This window comes from Cynara cardunculus (genome assembly GCF_001531365.2).
Source record: "Cynara cardunculus var. scolymus isolate 2C chromosome LG 11, CcrdV1, whole genome shotgun sequence".
Taxonomy (NCBI): domain Eukaryota; kingdom Viridiplantae; phylum Streptophyta; class Magnoliopsida; order Asterales; family Asteraceae; genus Cynara; species Cynara cardunculus.
In genome coordinates this window covers 4530092-4541298 of record NC_037538.1, presented here as the reverse complement: position 1 = coordinate 4541298, position 11207 = coordinate 4530092, and the positions used below count along the sequence as shown (strand labels likewise).

The window sequence follows — 11207 nt, the reverse complement described above, 5'->3', positions numbered from 1 at the left end:
AAACCCCCCTTTGCCCTCATCTATTTCACACCCACACCAGCCACAGACCTCTTCCACCACGAGAGCTCTTCCACATCGTGAGGTCCGATCCACGCCGTCTCCTTCCACCTGCTTCTTCCATATCGGTATCGATTTCATTATTGCGATTTTGCTGTATCGATTTCTTTATTGCGATTTTGTTGTATCTCTTTTATTATTTCTCTTTTGTTGGCATCAAAACCCACAAATCATAAGTCATAATTACACCAAAACTTTCAATGACATCAAAATCACCAACAACACATAACTGTTATTAATCACTTGCTAACAGTTACATTTAAAAATGGAATTGAATCTCTTTTTGTAAATAATATTTTTGTTATGATCCTTTTATGAAAGTTGGTCAAACCTCAGGGATCTTATTGCAATTTTTATTTGTTGATAGTCGGTGGACTAAAGCCTACGCACACCCCTTCGAGGTCGAACGTATTCGAGTCACTCCCCTCTCGTTTAAAGGGCGCTTCGTGGTTCTGCTACTCGTTGAAACTGCTCTCTGCCGTACAGATTATTCGACTATGGAAAGCTTTATGATCGCTCTGTGATGTTTTCTGCAGAACTGGAAGCCAATTCTCGAGGTATTTAGCTTTAATTTTTAACTTACATGGCCTGCGATATCAGAAATGTAAGCAATCGAGGTCGGACAATCTTCTAAACCCTTTATTTATGATCATTCAGGTTTAGAAATACTTAAATTAGTTAAATTCATGCTTTAGTGTTATAACATGTGAAAAATCTAGGTCCTATAGGATGCAATTTGTGCTTATGTTGCTGTTACATGGAAATTATCGAATGCTAGGTGTTAATTAGGGATCCAATTTACGTTTCTGAAATTGCTAGAAGTGATCGTTACTACAATGTATAATATTCATTAAGGTCGTCTGGTGATCAGCTTGTGTCAAAATTTTATAATTAGGGGCAAGGTATATTGAAATTATTTTCGGATGTCCTGTTTTTAATCATGAAGCAAAAGTATATTGGCAGTATCTCTTTCAAAATTTGATTTTGCTGTACCGTGTACTACCTGCTTCCCAAAAACAATGCAAACTCTGCAACCAGTTTAATAGAAGTCGTTACTAATGATCAATTACCTAAAATACCATATGGACCACTATCAATATCACCAATTTCTTACCATGATTGTAGAATAAATATCTATTGAACAGGAAACAAAGATGAACACAGCAAGCTTATTCGAAAGCCAAATCAGGACTTATATTCAAATCAAAAACAACTACCGGCTTTTATAGTCATTACAGAGAGAGAAAGCTACAAATAAAAAGCCTAAAAATCTAGAACAAACAAAGAAGAAATCAAAGCCTATCTAAGTAGAAGTGGTCCTCCAGAAAAGCTGAAGAATCGGTCTTTATTGTTCAAAGCATAGAAGACTTGTACTTTGCTGAACCATCTACACAGCACAAAGTTCAACAACGATTGATAAAAATTTAAAAGTAAATTTGAAATGGGATATTTCTGAAAAAAGAAGTGCCACAATTTTCTGTGATAACTCAAAATAGCAAGTGCTTTTTTTGGGATCGCATGGAGTATTCTCGATGTTGATTGTTGAGCAATGGCATAATATTTTTTAACTGTTAATTGATATGAAATGTTGGACACCTAACTTTTGTGTAAATTGACGTATATCAGGTAGTTGATGATGAAAGAAAGGACCACTGCCTCCCCACTAAAACGGATTCTGATGAACTGTGGAGCTCAGGTTTGTTGTTAAACTGTATGCGTAGGAGTTCCATTTTTTGTCTAGTGTCTTCAAGGTGTGGATCCATGAGCGAATGCCAAAAATGCATACCTGCTATTGTTTCTATTCGTGTGCCAAGATTATGATTGAGGTAGGTAGAGATATTGAAGAAACTACTCATAGGGGTATGAATCAAAGATAATGTGTGATCTTAAAATTCCTAGGGAAGGTTAGGGTGACAAGGCACAGGAATTACAGGGAATTGTCATTATCGCCATGGACTCTCATGTATATCATATATAACATTGGCACAGGTGACTGCTAGGTTGATTGAAGTGGACCCACATGAAAGGTAGCATACAATGACCCAATAGAGTAGTGTATGAGAGAACTTGCCCTTAGATTAAAATATGAAGAAAAACTATTCTATTAGCAATATATTCTTGGTTAAGCCCTCTCTCTCATGTACTTCTACAACATCCGTATCAATCATTTTTAAACCTCCACCACCTCATTTGGAACACAGATTGTGCCGAGTTTGGTTGAGCAGGTTAATGAGAAACCGATCGAGTGAGTAATAATGTATTGTTATTCTACATTTCTACTTGACTTTTGGTTGAAGCGAAATGGCGAAAAACACAATAAAACAAATTAAAGGCTTAGCCGCCTGACTCAAGGAAGTGAGTCTCAGACCATATGTAGTTCTTGGTCATTTTTATACTTTTCCTGATCCACACACTGACTTTAGTTCCATGGGCCCCGTAGGGAAGGAGTACATGGTCATTCCTGGATTCTCGATTAGATGTCAGGCATTACATTTTGTGTTTGCAGCTAGCTAGTTGTAACATATATATATATATATATGTGTGTGTGTGTGTGTGTGTATAGATGAAGAGAAGCTTTATCACTAGTTTGAATGATGATATAAACTTGTGAGAGGTCGAGTTGTTCAGCCTTCATGTCCACAATCCTGGCTCATGTTTGTTCGGTTTTGATTAGTTCATTCAATGGAAATAGGGACATTTTATAAAATTAGTTTTGAGTAAATCTTCTATTGGTTTTTAATGAAGTTCGGATGAAGAGTATGTCAACTTCATTATCATGTTATGTCAATGTATTTACTATATAAAAAATTGCAGGCAAAAGAATATGGGAGTTGTGTTGCAGCAAAGGTTCCTCAAATTGAACGTGATATGTGTTTGAAAGAATTTCTTACATTAAAGAATTGCATGCAGAATGTGGTATTTATTGCTTAATATTATTTTCTGAATTCGAGGAAAAAAACTTCTTTATACATGTTTTTTCCTTTCTCTAACTAATACTTCAACCAAATTGCTTATCTTTTTCCTGCAGCTCAAAGGGAAGCATTAGATTTACAGATTTGCCTCCTCGTATATATTGGAGCCACATATATCTTGGTACATTCAGAAAAAGGTTAATAATCAAAGCTTAGAGATCTTGTGAATGTTTTTCAATAGTTTACTCTTGCATTACTTACTACCCCATCAAACTAATAGTCTAATACTCATTCTTGTTTTTTTTTCTTCAGTGTTATTTCTCCGGAGAAGGACTCCCTGTGATTATCAACTTCAAACCTCAAACTTGAAACACAAGACTGATTTAAATGTTTGGGAATACATCAAGTTCTCAACCCACAGTCGGATTTGGTGGATCTGGTGCTCTGTCACATACGTACATCCAGTATCCACCCTTAAGATGCAGAAATGATGGGTCAAGAGGTTTATTTTATGATGACGGAAATAAACTATTAATCTCGCCGACCTCTGATAAGGTATATACTGATGCGACCATGCAAGTTCTTTTACTTATTTATTTGGTTGTTTCACCTTGGAGGGGTATGCTTGAGTCCTGCCGAAAATCTCACACTTAGTCGGAAGCGCAGTTGATCGCTGTGGAAGATGCATATGCACCATATTTCAACTCATCTGTTCCACCATGTTTTAATTAGTTCTTTAGCTAAATTTTGTACAGGTTTAATTTTTTAGTTTGTTTTAATGTATTAGGTTGTTTCTTGGAAAACTTCTCCCTTTACTCCTGATGTTGCTCCAACTACTGATACAATAAGCGAGGGGCCAGTACTGTCTGTCCGCTATTCTTTAAATGCAAAGCTTATAGCTGTCCAACGATCAAATCATGAGGTCCAGTTTTGGGTCAGAGAAACTGGAGAGACTTTTAGTCAGAAGTGCAGGTCTGAGTCCGATAGCATATTGGGCTTCTTTTGGACAGATTGTGCAGTTTGTGATATTGTATTTGTCAAGACCAGGTAATTCCTAAGAAATATATATATATATATATATATATATATCAAGTGAATGAGTATTAAAAAAAGAAGTTTCTATGTCCATGTATTTAATGGTTAAATGCCGTCCCCTCCTGCATATTCATAAGCACGGTAATCAGAAGGTAATCAGAAGGTAATCTGAATGTAGCGATTTCTAGGACTAATCTGGATCCACCATCTCATCCTTAGTTTCTTTTCTGCAAGTCTGCAACTCTAGTATTTACCAAATAGTTATCTTCAATGTATTTAGCCATCGTCAGGTTGCTGAATTATTTAGTGTTGCAAGAAACATTTTTACTATGAACTATTCTACTCTGCCTCCTAACAGATTTTCTTATTCTGTTATTGTAGACGATTTTTGTTGTTGCTTGCTTCATATATCTCTTAGTTCAAAGGCCACTAACGTATTTATATGAGTAAATGATCTCGAACATATTTTTGTTGATTATGCAACAGTATTTTTGCCATGCAATGTTGGATAGTCCCATATAATTGGTAAAATTGTTCTAAAGGAATATCAATTTGCAGTCAATACAAAGATATCCTTAAGACATCTCTCTAGGTTACATGCACCCATGCCCGCACACTCTCATCTTTCAGGCAGACACCTAAGAGCTAATCATTTTCTATTGTTTTGGCCCGGTGATACCCGGGTTACTAGTAGAGCCCAGCCTCCCAGAAGGTCAAGGGTTCGAACCTCACCAAAGAGTGTGTGTGAGTATTTGCTGTATATAATATTATGAACTTTAGAAAAACTAGAATTTCATTAATGGAGGAAGCCAACAATCTTGTATGATCATGTGTATGCTACCAGTGACCCACAATTCTGTTCTAGTGGTAATCATGGTTCTAAAAGGTGCGCCATGGCATGAGGCACATCTCCAACACCTTGTTAACAGTTGTGTAAGACAAGGCGGGCACCATGGCGTCTTGAACATGTTTTTGACCGAGCTTTTTTTAATACTTTATTTGACTTCTAAACTTTTTATATTTTGCCTTTTTTTGTTTTTATGGGCTCTTGAGTGAAAGTAGAAAACATATAGGTGTATATATACATGATATACGGACTTGCTGTCTTAAGTCACGCATTGAAAAAACGTTGTGGCCTTGATGTGGCTCTTTAGGCTTGATCTTGCCGCCACCCACGCCTCACGCCATATAGAACCTTGGTAGTAATCATATGTGGAAATATCATATCCAACTTGCCTCCGTTTCATCCAATGTGATATCCAGACCATATGTATTTGGGAAACCCACCTTCCTGACTATGCCAATATGCATCAAATCTGCTAGCATATTGGCTTAAATTATCTTTAACATGTCACAAAGAAAGGAAGTGGGTAGTCCGGTGCAATTGGTCGTCTGCTAGAATCTCTTGCTTATACAGATGTGAAACTCTGCTATCGACGATGACCACAAGGCTTTTATCCCAAAGTAGTTTAGGAAGGTAGATGTGAAGAAAAGAACTTCATTGCAGGCATGATTAATGCTTCCATGGAGATGTTAGAAGTCTTAAGTAGGAAAAAGTTAACAAAACAAACTATGGGAATAATTCATTACCAATATACCAAGTATGAAAGCACAAAAATCTTTAGATTTACTATTAACAATAAGTTTTGCAGAAGAATAAAAGATAAGCTGATCAAATATAATAAAGTAATATAATAGAAAGGTACCATTAGTGAGTTATTGGCCATGAAACATGCAAATATACATATGTTTTGGTCAAGTTCTTACTTCAAATATCATAGAGGCATCAGTGTACGTAGAGGTGATGACACAATTGTGTACTTCCTGTCCTAAAAACTGTACTACATTCATATGCAGATAGTACGGACTAAGCAGGGGATTCTAATAAAAATTAGTACAGTAAACTAGTTGTGATTCTTCAGAGGAACAAAAGTGATTCTAATTTGGGAAGGAAAGTGTTAAAAGAATATACGGATGGAAGCTGAGTGAAACCAGCTGCTAGAAGCCATTAGAGATTCAACGAAGACAACTGAGGACGGGAAGGTGGTTATATGGGATGCATGAGAGTTGGATTAGTTACTATAAAAAAATTGTGGGTTCTTGTTTTTTTAGTATTTGACCCTAATGAGGTACAATCACAATCACAAATATGAAAAATGATGTATGTTGCTCTCTGAGTACTACCCATCACAAGGAGAAATGTTACTGTGCAGCTCAAAGCCTATGGTCCAGAAAATTCTAAAATCATTGAAATGAAGTTAAAAGTTTTTCAGACTCTATTGCTAAGCAAAAGAAGCCTTTTCCTGTTGTCAGAATATGTTTGGGATCAGCCATCACAGGGCTGATAATTTGATTGGCCCATGAATTAAATAAACGTGAGCTTTTGAGTTTATGCATACTGTGCCTTCACCCCTCTTAATAATCTTAATTTTTATGATTGTTTTGCTTCATCTGTTAAGATCTGCTTACTTCTCAAGCTAATAATTCAATTGGACTGATTAGAGTTGAATTACAGTGGGCTGGACCTCTACACTTACATGCCAGAGCTAAAATCACTTGATTTGGTTGAGACAAAGAAAATGAATGTGAGTTGGTACATCTACACACATGAAAGCCGCTTAATAGTTATTGCTTCAGGAATGCAATGCAAAAGCTTTACTGGATATCAGGTAGAAATAAAACCACTTGCTTTTAAGATGTTCTATAGTTATTTGATTATATGCTTTTTTTCCCATTTCACTTATGTTAGAATCAATCAAAAAGTTATGGAACTTCCCTACTTCATTGGGTAGCTGTTCACCATAGTGAATCATGCGAATTGGATGAATGCCAAAATTCGATAAATAGCAATTCGGTTTTGCAATGTTGATCTGATATACGTGTTGGACAGAAACAATGTAATTGCTAATGCTAGATTGTAAAAATCCTAATCATTTTGCTATTTTTCTTTTTGTGCAGCTTTCTTCTGCGGGCATAATTCGATTGCCAAGGTTTGAGATGGCAATGGCAAAGTCTGATGTTAATAGCAAGCCTGTTCTTGCTGCTGAAGATGTTCATATTGTCACTGTGTAAGCTTTAGATATATATATATATATATATTTATCCGTCTTTCAAACTCTTAAAGGTTCAGCTTTATCCAACATTTTAATCCCAATTGCTCTGGTGGAATCACAGTTATGGAAGGATATACTGCTTACAAGTAGATAGAGTTGCAATGCTACTGCATTCATATAGATTTTATCGTGATGCTGTTATCCAGCAGGTAAATTTTATATATATATATATATATATGTACAAAGTTAAGATAATAAATTTAATCATCTTCATGGCATCTGGTGAATTAGGCGTCTTTTCAACTTACTTACTTCAACATGCTACACACCTCATAAAAAGGGGAAAAATAATAGAACTTATGCTTGCTTGCTTCTAATTTAGAGCTCAGGTCAGGTTGGTCTTTATGATGTTCCATTCACAAATCAGTGTGTTCTGCAATTAACTTTTGTAGATTTTGCATTACATTATAGTGAATTTTTTATGCTTGACCGTGTTCCCCTTGCTCAGCTAGTTCTGAATCTTATTCTGTATCTTTTATAATTGATTACTTTCACCATAATACTCACTAGTTTGTTACCTTTTTCTTTGTTAGGGTTCTCTACCTGTTTATTCCAGCAAGATAGCAGTAAGTGTGGTTGACAATGTTCTGCTCGTCCATCAAGTGGATGCAAAGGTTGTCATATTATATGATATATTTGCAGATTCACGAACACCTGTATCTGCTCCACTTCCTCTTTTAATAAGGGGCTTGCCACGCACCGGTATTCCATCCTCTCAAACAAGTAGGAAGGATGCAGAAAGTTCAGAGACAACACTGTTTAATGATCCGTCGTCTCATTTGTATAGCGATGACTGGAATTTTCTTGTTCCCTGCCTTGTATGTGATGTTTCCACTGGTTTTTTGTGGAAGATTGATTTGGATTTGGAGGCAAGTTCTAATGGCTGATCTGTTATGATCCCTGTGATGGCAGTTTGTAGTTCTGTACTAATCTTGCTTTTATTTTATCCTTGTATGATTACAGGCAATTTCTGCAAGTAGCTCAGAAGTTCCATCAGTCCTTGAGTTTTTGCAGCGGAGGAAGTTGGAAGCAAAAAAGGTGAGTCTATCAGTGTTCACAAACTAGGAGTGCCTCTAAGGGGGTGTCTGGTTTGTTTTCCATTAGTCCAGTATCGATAAATATGTGTGTGTGCATTAATTTGTCTGTATAGATTGGAAAGGTTTTTGTTTGGAAGGGTTTTTTTCGTAAATGGAATGAGCATGTCTTTTAGTTGGGAGAGACAGGTTTGAAAAAAACTTGGCTTTCTGCATAAAGCTCCACCCTAGAAGCTTACTGAATAAGCCCCTTTCAGTATCGTTAAGTCACTACCAAACAATCATATATAGCTGAGCGAATAAGCTGTGAGTCCCATTAAGCTGCTAACAAACAGGCTCTAAGTTGGATGAAATAGATGTTGATCTAATGTTTTTCATGCTTAAATGCTCCTTTTTTATAATTTCCATTGTAGGAGACAAAAGCAAGTTCTATAACTATTTTCTTTCTTATCAATTTCAGGCTAAACAGTTGTGTTTGGAACTAGCTCGCTCTCTCATCATTGAGCGAAGACCTCTCCCTATGGTTTTCCGGGCAATAGAGGTATTGGTGAACTCTTTCTCGTATTCACTTAAAACGGGCAGTTACTTGAAGGGTGGGAAGTCAGAGAAACCCGCAGTTCCTGGTGTATCTGAGAACAGTGTCAGTACAGGCACCAGTGACAATATTAGTAGTGCAGATGCATCTGGTAAATCTGTCAAAACTGGACCTGCAAGCGGAGTTGACCGTAGAACTATACACAATTCTAGCTTCTTAACTTCAGACTCCGAGGATAATGCTAATTTCAAGAAGGCGAAGGCCAAATTTCTTGATACTAATTCTTCTAGTGGGAATATAGACGGAGAAACTTCAGTGGGTGCTGATGCATCTAGAATTGAAGATCATTCAATGGCTTCAGAACCTCAGCTACATGATAACCAACCACTGAATGCTAATGTCTCTGAACAGCAAGACTCCCAAGTTACTTCAGCAGCCATTCCACCAGATGAGCTGTATAACTTTGTATTTGCTTCTGTGGAGGAAGAGATGATTGCAGATGCTTCTTACTTGTTTGCCATCATTGTCGAGTTCATAAGGAGGTAATCAGTTCTTAGCTTAATGAGTTAGCAATTTCATATATATCATGTCGAAGGTAGTTAAGAAGTAATTCTTTTTTTTTTTAATAGAATTCACATCTTGGGCCAAAGCAACCTAAAATTGATAGCATGACATGTGGGCCGTGGCATATATTCATCAGGAATATGAACGTGTTATTCATCATGAATGTGTTATTCACGATGAATATTCATCCTCGAGAAGGACACGTGGCACTGTCGGGGGTTCCTGGTTTCCTAATCAATTTTGGGTTTCTAATGGAACTTCCACTTCCCTCTGTACATCTTTTATTTGGATCTGTTGTTTATGTTTCCTCCAAATATTAGATGCGCCTTCTCACATCTCTACTTTTGCAGCGCCAACTTGGAGAAAATAAAACTGCATCCAAATATCTATCTGATGGCAGTGCGGCTGCTTGGTCGAAACGAGAGATATGCTGAACTTGGAGAGTTTATTCTGAATAAGGTATGGCAAATTTAGAGCTGGGACTGTCTATTTTATGCCCTACCTCACTATCGCTAGTTTATACTTGCATTGTGTACACTTCAGGCACTTGGTGTTTACATTTTGTGTGGTTGTAGTTGCAATTTATTAGTCCTCAGACAACCAATTAATCTCTAACTTTTACTCCCTCCATCCCTTTAAAAATTGCCACACCCAACTTGGCATACACTTTCAGGAAACCGTAAAAATGTTGGACAAAATAAATGAATCTTGAAGGACCGAAAGCTGTTAGCATCAATTTAAATAGGTTAGTTTAGCATGAAAGCTTTTGAGAAAATGAAATGTGGCAAGAAAAATTGGATGGGTGTCCTGAGCTATGCTCGAACTAATACCAACAAATTGCGATTGTAAGACATCAACCTGATAAACTCAGTAGCCACAATTGTTGTGGACATCTAGAATTGAACCCAGGGCAGATGGGATATTCAACCACTTCCCCTGGGCCTCAACCACTACGCCACAATCCTCGTAAGGAGTAATATTTTGTTACAAGTGTGAGGTGGTTGGATTTCAGATAATTGAGCCCTCGAAAGAGGTTGCACTTCAACTGCTAGAGACCGGGCGTCAGAATGTCCAAACGAGAAAGTTGGGCCTGGATATGCTGAGACAACTCCAGCTTCATCACGACTATGTGGTGTTGCTTGTACAAGATGGATGTTATCTTGAAGCCTTACGTTATGCACGCAAGAATAAGGTGATATTTTCTGTTTCTTCGATCGATCCAAAATCCTGTACTGTAGTTCAATACAACCCCTTTGACTCAAATTCGTATGATTTTTAAAAGTTTTTAAGAGGATTTCTTAATGTTCGTGAATCAGGTTAATAGTCTGCGGCCGTCCCTGTTCTTAGAAGCAGCATATGCATCAAATGACCCACAACAATTAGCTGCAGTTCTAAGATTCTTCCGTGATTTCATACCGGGGTTCAGAACCACTTCAGAACATAGTACGTACATCCGTGCTCTTGCCGATATGCATTCGTCAATTGCTGTGTGAGGTCTGTTTGCTTTTCGAATTTCCGAAATGAAGATTAAAAACCTGCAACTCTTTTTATAAAAATGGCAACTCTTGTAGACGAGTTGCACATAATTTGTCTGTGGTTCATGTTGTCAATTTTAAAAGTAAAATGAATAAAACTAGGCAATGGAAAATGTATCAAACTTGAGTTTAATTTTTCACTTTGCGTTGTCTGGTGGTGACTCGGGTTCGTTGTTGAAAGTTGGGTGTGGTGTGGTCAACCGGTTCCGGTTTTGTAAAGGGTGGTCAACCGGTCCTGGCTAGGTTTCTTAATAAAAGTTTTACAATATAAAATAGAAACAAAAAGAGTGTTTTTTAAATCCCCTTTTTTTATTGTTTTATAAATTAATATTTATATCATTATTATTATTATCAATCGTATTCTTAATAATCTCCAATCAGATTTGTCCAACAATCCATTTAATCACTAAAAATTTGTTTGT

General features: G+C 36.9%; 1 protein-coding gene across 2 annotated transcripts; it reads left to right on the top strand.

Annotated features, from left to right (window-relative positions):
* The first annotated feature begins 475 nt into the window (after positions 1-475).
* On the top strand, positions 476-10924 carry LOC112521071. 2 transcript variants are annotated; one of them, XM_025129714.1, is made up of 15 exons: positions 476-614; positions 1684-1753; positions 2872-2973; positions 3086-3166; positions 3282-3524; positions 3757-4016; positions 6520-6673; positions 6963-7072; positions 7179-7266; positions 7651-7986; positions 8081-8155; positions 8612-9228; positions 9601-9709; positions 10263-10442; positions 10567-10924. In XM_025129714.1, the coding sequence occupies exons 5-15, from the start codon at positions 3357-3359 to the stop codon at positions 10741-10743; spliced, it is 2274 nt and encodes a 757-aa protein (XP_024985482.1). In that variant the 5' UTR covers positions 476-614; positions 1684-1753; positions 2872-2973; positions 3086-3166; positions 3282-3356; the 3' UTR covers positions 10744-10924. The 2 variants fall into 2 exon arrangements, with proteins under 2 accessions (XP_024985482.1, XP_024985483.1); XM_025129715.1 differs by lacking the exons at positions 476-614; positions 1684-1753; positions 2872-2973; positions 3086-3166; positions 3282-3524 and having other exon boundaries at positions 3809-4016; positions 6507-6673.
* Positions 10925-11207: the final 283 nt, after the last annotated feature.

Excerpts from the sequence above, each read along its gene's own strand:
- LOC112521071 (XM_025129714.1), top strand. The coding sequence starts at position 3,357 with ATGTTTGGGAATACATCAAGTTCTCAACCCACAGTCGGATTTGGTGGA. Across the intron at positions 6,674-6,962 it reads AAAGCTTTACTGGATATCAG|CTTTCTTCTGCGGGCATAAT; the intron begins GTAGAAATAAAA and ends CTTTTTGTGCAG. Across the intron at positions 7,073-7,178 it reads GATGTTCATATTGTCACTGT|TTATGGAAGGATATACTGCT; the intron begins GTAAGCTTTAGA and ends GTGGAATCACAG.